This window comes from Haplochromis burtoni, unplaced genomic scaffold (assembly GCF_018398535.1).
Source record: "Haplochromis burtoni strain Fernald_Lab_line unplaced genomic scaffold, NCSU_Asbu1 Contig_26, whole genome shotgun sequence".
In the NCBI taxonomy this organism is placed as follows: domain Eukaryota; kingdom Metazoa; phylum Chordata; class Actinopteri; order Cichliformes; family Cichlidae; genus Haplochromis; species Haplochromis burtoni.
Window position 1 is genome coordinate 2,489,710 of NW_024582387.1, and position 14,643 is coordinate 2,504,352.

Here is a 14,643-nt window from a genome sequence, read left to right on the forward strand (position 1 = left end):
GCATACAGTGAGGGAAGCGGCATTACAGACAATGCCAGCCAAACTGGTTGCATGAATTGTGGAAAATGTAAATCATTAATGGCTGATGCATTAAGATACGTTTTTAGGATAAATTACATCTTATTGTAGAATCAGAATTCTTCATCTCAAATGCTTAAAAATCACCACATGGCCGTGTTGATGGTACGGTTACTAGAATGGGAGCACCTGCCCCCCTCATACCAGTACCAAAACTGTATATTATACAATAGCCTTAACCACAGCTGTTAACAACCATCGGCCATCTGTCCTTCCTCTGATGCCCTTCATCAGCCAGTCAGGATGACCGTGCAAAGCTGTCTGTAATCAGATTAGGCAGTGACTGGGTAACTGGGCCTTTCACATCCACCCATCATTCCATCCCACTGTTAACAACATCTGCGTCATGTGGAGCACCACGTGCATGCTGCGAAAGAGACAAATTAAAGTGCAAATGGGCGTGTGTGCATGTACACAGAGAACCAAAGTAAAGCAGATCTCCATTTACAGGTCCAGTGTTGTTGCTTTCACTGTTCATGACTTGATAAAACACATGCACACGCAAACACACACACAGACACTTACACGAGCATGCTTCAGTCTTCCCTGCCTTTGCAGTTGTAATCCAGGTAGCTGGCAAGCTGCCATCTTTGCTTTGATTAGGTAGCAGAGGTGCAACTTGAAAAATGGGATAAAACTCCTTTGGAAAAACAGGATTTTTTTTCCCATCCAGATGGCTGGTTAAGCATTTCAGCAACAACAACCATCTAATTAGCCCAATGATTACTTATGTGATCAGAATGAACACAGGGGAGACACAAAATGAGACTATACATCAATTAAAAACCAAACAGCAAGGATGGGCAAGACAAACGTATTTTGCAGTATCACTGCAGTTTAATAATACTGTCTTCAGTGATGTACTTTTTATTCAGGGCCTTAAAATTATACTGAGATAACAATAAATAATTTGTGGTGATAAGCAGTTGTGAGGAGATTATATCCAGACAAACAGTGGTATTACAAGGGTAAGCCTAAATAACAGTCTTACAAATGATTGCATTCTTTGGTAAATTATGATCATATTTATTACCCAGTCTGATCTGAAATCTAAGAGAAGAGAAGAGAAGAGAGTGGTCCCCAGCTTTAACGTAATTTATCTCCATATAATTACTGAATCAGAATCTAACAGGTCTAATCTAACATCTTCACTTTCTGGGGCAGTATGTTACAGAGAAAGCAACACTGAGTCAAAGACGAACAGAATGCACTTAGATTATCTCACTCTTGACAGAGAAGCACAAGATATGGTGCATTCTGATGATTAGGTGCGCTGAGATAACCCTGAGACACAGAGCGCCTCTTGCTGTGAACCCTCTGGGAGCCGACATGTGCACACTTCACCTGGTAAAGGGCTCTACAGCCACTCAGATACTGCCTGCCATGGCCTGGCCTGATCCATCCTGTTTCAACACTAATGTCTCATTGGCATTCAGTCACACGCCTGCAGCGAGCAGCGAATGGAAAGCTTGGCACTAGCTCACCGCTATTAAGATTCTACAAAGCCAGCCGTTCCCCTGCCGCCACAAGCACACAGGGAATCACACAGCCAAGGAATAATAAAAGAGCTGGGGGAAGGATAAGCGTAACAGCTGGGCCGCCAGTCACACAGCCAAGATACAGAGACAGGAAAAGGATTTTGGTATAAAATTTAAAGCTCTGCTATTCATAAAGTTTACGGGGTCATCGGCTTGATCCTCAGACTGCAGTACTGGCTAATGAAAATTATATACTCCGAGTGGCCAAATCACCAGTGTAAACACGTAATCGCACTTTCCCCAGTCACCCCCTCCATCCCACCCACTGTCAGCTGCAAAACCATACCGTGACCACTTCATGATGAGCCATATTACTGGCAAGCCTCCCATCATGAGCCACAGAGAGAGCAACCCACTGGCTCATCACCCCTGCCTGTTTATGTCAGCCTATCAACATCTCCCCAGAATCATAAGCTACTTGCTAATCACCCTATGAAAGAGCAGACTAATTCAGATGTCAAGGCCCATTACCTGTGAGCAGTCTAGAGGTGACCTGAGCCCCTATCTTGCAGTGATAAAACCCCATTTTGAGGATAATGCACATTTGTATAATAGGAAGGTGGGAAGTGACACGTTGGCTAAATGTGCAATCACTGAGTGCAGCTGAAGGGGGTGCAGAGACAACTGCATGTAGCAATCATTGTTGCATAAAGATAACGTCCTTCACGCGCTGGGTCAGTCAGCGGCCGTATGGCTGCCGTGCCTCTGGTAAAATAAACAAGCCTCTCAGTCTGAGTGACTCCTCACCAGCCATCTCCTCTAATCTGCTGACACTGACAACGGCGATCCTCATGCAAAAGATGATCCAAGCCACCGTCACATCCAAACCTTTATGTTGTTTCCTCTAATTTAGTTTCACATTTGCAGGATGTGACTGATGTACTCAGAAAATAATAATAATTTTAGTGCTATCACATTACAAAAACTATCCTTTCAGGATTTATTTTAATTCCTGGTATTATCCTGTAACACATAGGTTTCTCTGGGTTCTAGGAGACAAAATAATAGCAGTGTTTTAGACCAGTTTATGATATTATTAGGTAATGGTGCTGTCTAACAAGTATCTGTGCATTTACTGTATAAATAAACCACGGTTCATTCGGAAAAAGAGCAATGAATGACAGATTTCAATTTCATGTAGTAAATAAGGCTCATGGCCATAGTGATGGGGAAATAGGAGCAGAGAAAAGAGTTCTTTACAAAGCAGGCAGAAGGAACAGTGGGTAATGAGGCCAAATAGGATGCAGGTCAAAGCAAAAAAATGACCATTTTTAGTGGCTATTATTCTTCGTCTACTCAGTCAGCAGTAAAGCCCAACTCCAATTGCAAATAATTTGTTACTATTGGGGCACAGAAAACACAACAGATATATAACGTGATTTTATAACCCCGCAATAAATACATATTTATGGGGCCAGGATTAGAATTAGTCATTATATCGCTGTATGAGCGCTAACAGGCATTTAAGAAGACAACAGAGTCTTTAATTGGAACAGAGACTGAAGGCAGGGAGGAAGTGAAATCCCCCAGAACCTTACAAAGATAAAAAATATCCCAGAGGAAATTGTAGATACTGTAAACACCCAAATGCTATTTGTATGCTTTATGGCTTTATGACCGATGCTATTGTAAGCGACTGTAGCAAATTCAATTAGATACACAGTTATACAGTGTAGAAAATGCAACTTCTATGAATGTTTTCCCTTTTTTTCATACAGGATAGATTTGAGTGGAAGTAATCCTCTCTGTATTCCCTGCCCCTCTCTCTCCCAAACACATTAAACAGTGCTACTATGACCCTTGTCCACCACTCTCTGCTCGCTTGGTATTATATACAGTGGGGAAAATAATTCTTTGATTCCCTTGGAATTTTTTAGTTTTCTCCCTTACAAAGAAATGAACACTCATGAACAGATATCCTGTCTCATTCCACTAAAATGAAACATGACTGTTCATTTCTTTGTGTAGTCAAACTTACAAAATCAGCAAAGAATCAAAGAATTATTTCTCCCAAGACATAACTAAAATAGTTCAGATTTTCTTCCATGTCAGCTAATATATTCAGGTGCAAAAAAGACAATTTAGACTCAATTCTTCAGAATGTATCAGTAACTTTGCCACAATACCCATTATACAGATGTGTATTTTAGTTAATATTAATCTTTAACTGAAAGAAACCAATAATTCAAAGGTGGTTGTTTATAATTCTGATGAAATTAACTAGAAGTTACAGTTTATCAGCCACTTCAACCACCTCTGCATCTCTCAATACAAGCCTTACTGCAAAGATTTGTATACACACTGTACATTTCACATCTGCACAGCAATCACCATGAAACACTCTTTATCACTGATCTCAAAACACAGAGTTCCAGCCTTAAACCATCTAATCAAGAGACCTGTTTGCGTTGAGATTGTTGCAGGTGCTAGTGGAAAGTGTTACAAGAGCAGCACCAATTTGATTAAAGTGGGAATAATGAGAGGGCTGGAGACCAGGAGTCATGCTATGCCTTTTCACTGTATCCTCCAGCTTTACACTAATACCACAAGATGCCACGCACTTACACATGTACACGCACATGCACAGTGGAGTATCCCGCTCTGGTATAAATGAATTATTGAGGACTTTGAGTAGGGGTGGGAGCAACTTTACGCTTGTTTGTGTTGTAGTCACATTACGCCTCCTCCCACCTTCCCCTCGTCAGCTCCCCCCTCCTCCACTCCCACAAACACACTTTGAGACATGAGAGAGAGTGGGCCCTCATAGGATGCTATGGGATCTTGGCAGCTCTGCTTTGCAGTAACATTATTAGAAAAATGGTGCAATACTGCTCTGATATTGCTCTTGATATCTTACATTGCCAAAAAACAAAACTACCATTTGGTTTGGATGCAGAAAAAACACATTTGCCAAAACTTCTTGTGATTAGAGACATTAATTTACCTCATATAATTTAAATAATTTTCAAAAAGATATGTGCATGCCCTTTAATGTCCAAAAAGTTGATTCTGTTCATCTGGACATAGCATTTTCAGTGGGAGAAACATTTCGTCACTCATCCAAGTGACATCTTCAGTCTCAGCTGACTGCAGGTTTCCCCAATCTTATAAACAGTACATTTGCATAATGACTGAAACCAGCCCACTGAAGGAACAATGGGCTGGGAGGTCACCTTCATCCTAATTATACAAATTCTCATGACCATTGATCAACAACCACTGATCAAAGACCACTGATCAATGGCCACGAGTACCATTCACAGAGAGTTGGGGAATGGCTGCAATCACAGCATTGTAAGATGGTGAAAGATGTACTCTTAGGCCCCCTCCTCTCTGAAGAAGTCACTTGGATGAGTGACGAAACGTTTCTCCCACTGAAAACGCTACGTCCAGATCAACACAATCAACTTTTGGAGATTTACTTACCTGGATGATTGAGAATGCATCAAGATGCCCTTTAATGATTGAGAAATGTAAAACTAGAACACATCTACAGCATCATCATTTTAGATGTTGCTTGCTTTTTAAAGTTTAGTTTAAATAACTTTATTTTATGTTGGAAACTTCATTAATTTCTTCTCCCTAACAGGGTCTCACATTTCTTGGTGTTAAGTCTTTAGGGAAAAATATGAATATGAGGACAAATTCAGTGTTTCTGTAAAAAGTACCTATTTAGGCTTTTAGTGAGAGAGTCTTACTAAATTTAGGGATATATATTCCATATATAGTGGCACACGTGTTCACAGTCCACACGGGGGAGGGTGGCACACCCACAAGCTAGCAGCCTCAGTACGAGCCAAGGATCAAAGCAGTAAAGAGGAAAATTATAGAGTCGAATGAAAAAGAGAAAGGAACCAATGTCATGTTGTCTGGTGAATTTTTTTTTAAACATACTGGAAAACTGTATTACTGACAGTTGTTTTGTTATATAAATCTGTTGTGCCTGCTTTTGTTTGGGAATGTAAAAAAAATATGCCAGTTAAAGGTTAGTGTATAAAAACTTGTGTTGAGTTAATTATTTGTACCTTCTTCCAAAAGCAGAGCACTTTATTTTCAGCTATTTCAGTGAGAGAAGAGCCTGTAACTTGTGGGAAACTAAAGATTTTAATTTCTTTTATCATAAAATAATATTTTCCATTAAGAAAAAAGTAATTTTTTTTCTTTAGGCTGTGAGTTTTAGTTCTTAAAAAGAAAAATCGAATCTACAAAATCGGTACTGGCAGGACAAACTGTAAAAAGAAAAAAAAAAGGAATTGGCTAAGAAAATTGTAATAGGTGCATCTCTAAAATTAATGCACATCATTGTAATCTGAATATACAAAAACACATCTCTCTCTCTCTGCCTGTCTCTTTCTCTCTGCATGAGTGCTTGCGTGAGGTAAGACAGCAGCACTTCACTACAAACTTGACAGCTGCCTTAGGCACATACGGGAGATGGTTGATGAGAGTCACAAAGGACAAACAAGCTGTATATCAGCAAAGTGCCTTGTATGATGATATAGTGTAAAAGGCCAAACGATACAAAAAGCAGGAATGGGTTCAAAAACAAAAATATTAATCGAAGGAAAATAGACTTAGATAAGAATTTAAAATAGTTTGGGCAAATTTGAAAGATTATGTCTTAAAGCTTCACCTATTTGTACAACATTTTAAGAGACAAAACTCTTATAGAAATATATCCATCTTACGCAAAAGTGAAGAGGGAAAGTAAGTACAGAGGCAGCAATAGAAATTAATGAGGCATTAATGAGGCGAGGTTAGAAGGTTGACAATATTCAAGGCTGGAGCAGCACTCCTGCTAATTGTCATACGCGGGTGCTGTTGCAACTGTCTTGTATTTATTGTTTGGTTGTCTTGCTCAAATGTCCCTGTGCAGCACCAACAGACCCACGCTGGCTGATAAACATGGTGATATGCTCGCAGCATAGTGGTATTAAAACAACAGGATGGCTTGAGAAAAAATTGTTTGCTGCTGTGCTTCTCACTGGTAGAGGTTAAGTATCGCAAGTGTCAGATCATCAGCATCTGATTGGAGTAAGCTTTAAAGGGTTCTTTGTCTTATATACCTTTAAATAACATTTAAATTAGATTAGTCTCTCTGTCAAAACCACTTTTCTTAACTTGCGTTAAACACCATGCACAAGTGGATGGTGTTTAACCTTATTATACATAAGGGTGGTTATTTCTTTTTCTTTTTTTATTTTTTTTAAAAGGGTGGTTATTGCTATAGCATTTTAAACACAGACCCCACATGGTCAGCTGTTTAGGTTCAAACTAATATCATATACATTTCAACAACAATGTGATGGTTTGTCATGGCTGACATTTTCAACCTGCTAACTTTGGCAATCACCTGACTTTGCCTCTAGAACAAGGTCCAATGTTTTTTTAAACGTTAGTATCTTAATTTGTATAAGATGGTATAGCACAAAAACTGTAGGAACCAATAATTTCATCTCCCTCCGGATGCAGTGTAAAAATTGATTCTTTAAGCTTTCGTCTAGCTGATTTTTTCTCTTGAGTTTAAACCTCTCTCCCCCAACAAGAAAAAGCTTGTGCATTTAACTTAGAACAGGTGTTATTGCAGTAGTGTTTGTGACAATAAATACACTATTTGTGTATACTCCAATTTGTGTATTTATTTTTTAGTACAAGAATATTTTATCCATTAATATATATATTCTAGTTTTCCCACTCTTTTATTTCCACTGATTTCCCCAGCTGTCCTACATCGGTATTTTATGTTACTTCAAACTGTGACTAGGAACCCATGCAGCCATCCATTCATTCAACCATCCACTGGCAGCAGGTTAAGCAGGGTATTCCAAACATTCTCCCCTGCCACATTTTTCAGTTCCTCTCGAAGGATCCCTGAGCATTCCCAGGTCAAGCGGTTCTGGGTCTACTCCAGGGTTTCCTCCCAGTTTAGCGTACATGGAAAACCTCAAAAGGGAAGCACTAAGGAGGTATCCTAACCAGATGCCTGAACCACTTCAGCTGTCTTCTGTTGACATGCAGGAGCAGCATCTCTAGAGATGTTTGATCTCTGTGACATTAAAGAAGCGTATCAACCAAAACAGCCGTACAGTGTCCAGCATCTCAGGGTGAATCTCATCCAGTCAGTGTCTTACTCCCAGGGAGCTTTTAAACTACCCCGGTGACCTCTACCAGTGTAACTGGTAAGGCATTCAAGTCCTCAGGCTCTGCCTCCTCCACATCAGACATTTTGGCAGGATGTACGAGTTCCTCAGAGTGCTCTTTCCATGGCCCAACAATATTGCAGTCTAGGTTAGCAGTTCTCCTCCCCAACTGAACATGCCCTAAGCCAAGCCCTGTTTAACCTTCCTGAGTTGTTGGCTTGTTTATGCCCTGCTAAATATGCTCCTCCACAGTCTCCACCAAACTCCTACCACACCCAAGTTTTTGCTTTCGCAACTCCTGAGGATGCAACCCTTTTGGCTGGTGCTTCAAGAAATCCCCCCAGGCCAACCAAGCCAGTAAAACTTTCTTCTTCAACCTGACGGCCTCCTCACCACCAGCGTGCACCAGCAGGTCCTCGGTACCTCAGGATGACCTTAGAACAACAGGTCTTGCCAGCCGCCTCAGTAATGGATATTTTAAACATTGCCCATTTGGATACTAAGTCCCCACCCACCTCCAAGATGTCATAGAAATCCTTCCAAATATGGGAGATAAAGACCATACAGGCAGGGACCTGCACCACAAGTTCCCAGTTTGAGTTTTTCAAGTCTATCTAACAACCTTTCCCACCATCTGGACCAACTCACCACTATGCAGTGATCACCTGACAGCTCCACTCCTCTTTTCAGTGTTTAAGACATACAGCTTTGGTTCAGATGACACAACAGCAAAGTCGATCACTGAACTTTATCCTACAGTGCTAATGGTATCAAGCAGATTTCTGAGCCACTTTATGCTTGATCATGGTGTTTGCTATATTCACCAATAACTAGCATAGAAGTCTGATAACAAAACACTTCTCTCGTGGTGACTGGAGATCACTCTTTTAATAGAATCATATCAATAGTGAAAAGATTCAGCTCCATGACAACTGAGCAACATCAAGAAGATTTTATAGCAGTTTTTACACATGTAATAACAACTCCATTTGGATCAGAAATTGAACAGTCTTTTGCCTGTCAGCTCCTTAGTACAAAGTCTGTGTGATGTCCGACTGCACCCATGTGGCAATTGCACAGGTAATTGTCCAGTGAATTCACAGCAAGTGGACAGCGTTTCCTTCCTCCTGCCCTATTCTATCCAAGCAGCACCCTGACCTTACCAAACTAAATACTTCCTGTAGTGAGAAATCCTTTGAAAGAGCCTATTTCCAGTTATGTGCTACAACTGAGAAAGGGCGACTTCAGACATATTCCCAACCCTATTCTCCCAATGATGTCAGATATTTATTGTATATAGTTAAAAGAAAAGCTATGGTAGTAGCTAAAAGCTGAGTTCGGCTTAGTTTGTCCATAGTAGGTTTTAAAAAACTTTCTCTAAGTAACAAAACCCTATTTTAGCTTTGTATTTCCATGTAGCATTTCAGGCTTTCCAAGTCAATTCAGAACAGAATGAAAATCAAAGTGAACATTATGCCGGCTTTTGTTGTCGTTACAGTTATGTCGCCACTGTTCAGTTGTGAGTGAAAAATCTATGTGCTGTTACCACACAGTCATATATGGCAACAATAAAAACATACACTGTGATAATAACCTTTATAGACTCTCTAGGGGAGTGATTTTTATATTTCATTTAAAAGAACTGAAAACCATGGAAACCTGTAAAGTCAGGGGAAAAAACAAGAACTGAAACATTACAGCCTGCTTTAGAAAACAGCAGTAATTAGGTACAAACATGAAACATACTATAGAAAACCACAGGTAAGGTTCTTTAAGCCCATCCATTTGAGGATAGTAGATCTGTGATGTTTTTAATAAATTCAGAAGGAGCCAGCAGGCTGGCTGATGCAATATTATGCTTATATCTCATATAAGTGTCCAGCAGAGATTTGTGCAGTTTCATTTTCTATAATCTATCATCTGCATTACCTCCATTTTAAATTATTAATGAGGTCAATGAAAATTCATCAGTGCCTACAGTTTATTGCATGTATCAGCACAACTTTTTCCTCATTAATTCTTTTCAGCCAACTAACGCCAACGTGATTAAGAATATTTATTTCCAATAAACAATACAGTCAGGTTTTTATTTGAGATTCTAAAGCAGGTTGCACAAAGTATACAAAGCAAAACAACAGGAGCAATGAAAATCACGATAGAAGTTTATAAAGTAATGAAATAATCACCAAAGCGTTGATCATCCAATAACAGATCACCAAGATCAGTTCCCAAGCCAAAGCTGATTAAAAACACAGCTGATGTCTTACTGAATCTGCATAAAAACACTCATAATCAGTTTCAACTCAGTAAGAAAGTGCTATTTCAGCCTTAAATTACGTTGTTACATGTCCTGTTCCAAAGGAGCGGTGTGCACAGTGGCTCTCTGGCTTCATTCAGCTGATTGTCAGAAACATATCTGAGGCAAGAACAGATGTCTCCAGTTATTTGACCAGGCTCTCTGGACTGATGTATTCCCACTCTCACTCAATCGCTCATTTTTTGCAGCCAACTGCAAATCTCTTTGCAACGACAAAGCATCGCCTGTCAGGAAGATGATTCCATTGAGAGGCACTTTCTGATATGAGAGGTGCATTAATGTGATTAACCCACACTCATTATTGCTGCTTGATACAGGGGCTTAGGGGCTCATGTCACTGTGTATTTTTCTCTATTGGCATCAACAGCAGGTAAATGGAAAATGCTACTGTATGAGTAGAATCAGGTAAATCAAACTGTGATCAAGAGCAGGCAACAAAGTGTTATCAATAGCAGAATTACTGCAGCTTTGTACAAACTCAATTATGTAATTTGGGTTCAAAATTGAAAGACAATAAAGAACAAAATTAGCCTCTGAAACTCTGCAGCTTACAGGAACAGATGAATTAAGCTATTTTGCAGATGTGATATGTTCCCATTATCAGAGGAACAATTAAAAAATATTGAAATCAATTAAGATAAAATGAATATCATTTCCAAATCAAAATAATGTTATTCACACACCCCAGAGATGTTTGAGTATTTCACTCAATTACCATTTCATTAATATAAACCTGTAATTTGGTGACTACTGTTAGATTGCATGACTATATGTATTACGTTTTCCGTCTCCAACTGACGTAGACGAAGAAGAACCAGGGTGCATCAATTTTAAAGCAAGGCCTTGTTTACATACGTTTCATACATTCACATAGCTAATCTTAGTATTATAAGACAAATGAAGGCTTGTTGCACTAGCTCCACTGTGTACTCCAATGTGAAATTATTCATTTGATGCCAGAGTCATCATCTATTCGGCTGCACATAAATGGTTACAGGTTGCAAGTATGTTTGATTGCACAGTGACTGAAGCTGCAAACATATAGGAGGCACAGCAGAAAATAACTGTGCAGCGGAAAGGGAATTCTGGGATGCCAATCATAAAGCTTTTCATCAGACATCTTTTCCACTCTTTAGCTGGGGGTACGGGCAAAAATAGATTCCTGTTCTGAGCGCAAAGCTTCTAATAAAGGCATCTCCTAGCTTAATCAAAGATACCAAATGGGCACATCCAGCTTGTGGCATGTTGTTAAGCCTTAGAAAAGGCATAGTATGAACTTTGTTATTGTAATACCAAAAGGCTATGCATGTGAGGATGTATGTGAAAGAGACTTCTAGGCAGCCCCTAGAGAATATACTATAATGCACCAGAGCAAGCTATAGAAGACTACTTGAAATACTTTCTACAACTCTTTCAGCTCACATTCACTTTTCGATCAAAGGCTAAGAGAGACAAATCCCCCCACAGACGAGGGGTATGTCTACCCTCTATCATTTCTCGCATCTCCCCTCTATCATTTCCTCAAATTCCCATTTCTGTCTTTGCACCTCTGTCTTCCCTCCTCACTCTGCCCCACATGTCAGCTTTGTAGGATGCCCATCAGCTCCAGAGGGAAAGACAGGAAGAGCACAAGAAGAAACTGGGAAGAGTATAGTAGAACATCTGGTAGTCCCAGGGACTCTGTCCACTATTAAAGAGGCTTAGTGGGCTTGCTAGTAACAGCTGATCCAGGCCTATTTCCTCCATCAGAGTGGAGAAAATCCACTCGCTAACTCAATTATGTAAGAGATGTGAATTAAACATGAAGCTACCTCATAGGAATGTATACACACAACACAGATGTGCACAGATACATAATACGTAACCATACAATATAAGAATCCCATCTGTATGCTGATGCCGGGGGGCTTTGTGAGGTCTTCTTTGCTAAAGGAACAGTGAAGAGCATGTTAATGAATGAGCGTACGGGCATCTAGGTCAGACTTGTAAGGATGACAGTGAAGAAATATGTGACAAGGAATTTTGCCATCTTTGCCACCTATTACTTCCCTGTGAGCTTTAAAGACCAAAACAGCCTTGCGTGGGAGTCGAGCCTGGAGCAAAGGCAGAGCCGATTTTCTCCCCGTCTCCCTTCATGTCTCTCTCCTTTTGCTTTCCTCTCTCTCCCACTGTGTCTCTCTCTCCTGGCCTTGCTCTATCATTCCTTCAGGCCCTTTATTAATCATCCTTGGTTAGTGGGGCAGAGAGCATGGTGTAAGGAGCTCTGCAGAGTGTAAAGCCATGAAATACACACACCTTCATGTGCATTCACACTAACAGGCTCTGTATTCATAGATCTAGGCAGTTTTGCCTTTAATCTTTTACTTATAAAAGATATAAAACATTATTAATTTAAAAATGCTGAAACACTTCTAAGGATGAAAACACTCACATGCGCACAGACACACCACAAGTTTGCATGTGCACACATACAGCTGATCTTCAGGGATTCTGGCCTGAGGTCCTGAGACTCAGCTGCTGCTGCTGATGTAACCTTTTCAACAGCCTTAGTAGTTGTTGTTTAGACATTGTAGCTCCAGCATGTAGTCAAAGTAAAGTCATCTCCCTCTAACTTAAAACCACAAAGCTGCCCCACCAGTGTCACGAAAACCCTTTACTTCAGGTTGGGTCAGAGCCACAGTGCAGCAACAGCAGCATTACCAAGCCATCCCAGCATTAAAGCAAGAGTTGGGATGTTGAAGCAATCATCCTTAGAAAGCTGGATGGGGAATGATGGGACAGTGGGATAAAACACAGAGCTGTTATCCACACCAACTTCTGTCCAACGGCCAGCAAATAAGCCTGAATAATGGGTGGCAGTAATTAGGCCTTCTTTCTATGCATGTAAGTGCACTTAGCTTAGAAGCTACTGGGCTGCATTCCATTATTACCATTATCACTATTTGCTCTACCCGAGAAAGTGGTGGTCGAATTGGCCACTTAGATGCTCCGAGACAGTAGGAGATTTATAGTCTAAGTCTGGGCTGTCCTTTAAGAAGTGCAGAATTATTTAGCTGCGGGTAGACAGGGATAGACTAATATTTTTTCTTTACCTTTCTGATTTATTTTGAGGTGGTTAATAAATGTTTATATTGTAAGTACCAAAAGAATTTAAAAAACTAGTTATATCAATGTTTGTGTAGTTGTGATGATCATCAATAATGAGTCCTGCATTACTTGGTGTACATACGCATGTGGGTAGTTAGGGTTAGTGTGTGTAACCTATCAAAACGCTCATCTTACAAAAACAGAAACTCGAGTTGCACACCAGCAGTAGCGATTAGGTTTGAAAGTAGTGGACGCACCTGGTTTGACGGTCTTTAAGCGAATCGGTTCCCGAAAGTGACGAATGACAGCCAGTGTGTCCCGGTTTGTAAGTCCACTGACAGGCGTCCCGTTCACCTCCAGCAGAACGTCCCCGTAGTAGGGAAGCTTCCCTACGTGACACACCAGCACGTCCAGTTTCATCTGGCCCAGGTAGGGGAACTGTCCAAGCTCTGCTCCTCCGAGGACCTCCACCACGGAGCCAAAGTCTCCCAGGTTCCCCCATGACACGGCGCACTCCACCACTTTAGTGGACCAGTGTTTCTTCTTCTTCAGTGTTCTAGACATGGTTGTCCCCTTTTCAAATAACTAACAATCTAACTGGTAGGAGTCGCCTCGGCTTGTTGTTGTTAAATGAGCGCGAAGTGATGCGGCCTAATAAACCCTCGTGAGTTATTCTCGCGACCTGCAGGGAATTTCATCTTCTTGACATTTATGAGGCTTATCTTCACCCGTGAATTTGCCGCTGAGCTCTGTCATCCCACGGGCTTATGCTCCGGTGTGCGCACAGTTGCCTTGGTTTCAATAATTCCGAGCGCTTTTTGTGCGTAAAACAGGAGAGTTGACTGCAGCGATATGGTTAACCAGAAGATAATCAAGGTTTTATGCTTTCCATTGCTTCTCTGGAACCATATCCGCGCTTTCCTTCGTCTTGTAGAGGAGCCTCAAAACGTGAAGTAGTAATAAAAATATAAACAGAGTATATTTTTACTTACTCGGCGATAGATCGTGGAGTGTCAGACGCTGAAATTTAGTGCGTCAATGAGAAATCCCTCATACCTGTGGGTAGGCTGAAAATAGACGGGCGGCAGCGCTTACCGGTTGACGGTTTACGCTTTTGAGATCCAGCCCATGATGACTGAGCTGAAAGACATCTGCGAGCGTTTGTCTGCTACAGGTTTGAACACACCTGGCACCGTCAAGAGAGATGTTGCCAAGCTCCGAAACTCCCCTTTTACGCTCAACAGCAGCAGTGTTTTCTAGACTCTCAAGCTGGCTCCATCCTCTGGTGTGATGCGGTACAACATCAAATAGAAATTAAAAAAAAAAAAAAGAAGAAATGAGAACTGAACAACATAGGCTACTGTACCAGAGCAACAACCTGATGTCATCTTAGATCCTGAAAAAACGAACAAGTTCAGCTTATTTTCTATATAAAATGAGACTCGTGCTGTTGTATTTGGTGGAATAGGTGTGTCATATCGGA

At 40.7% G+C, this 14,643-nt stretch overlaps 1 protein-coding gene across 5 annotated transcripts in view; it reads right to left on the reverse strand.

Annotated features, from left to right (window-relative positions):
• The window catches only part of LOC102305743 (membrane-associated guanylate kinase, WW and PDZ domain-containing protein 3), a 122,677-nt gene extending 108,237 nt beyond the window's left edge, over nt 1-14,440 (reverse strand). For 3 of the 5 annotated variants that reach the window (XM_042218998.1, XM_042218997.1, XM_042219000.1), the window contains exon 1: nt 13,418-14,440. In XM_042218998.1, the coding sequence (XP_042074932.1) occupies nt 13,418-13,724 (307 nt within the window). In that variant the 5' untranslated portion in view covers nt 13,725-14,440. The remainder of the gene's footprint in view (nt 1-13,417) is intronic. The other 2 variants (XM_042218999.1, XM_014332279.2) reach the window with 2 other exon arrangements.
• Nucleotides 14,441-14,643: the final 203 nt, after the last annotated feature.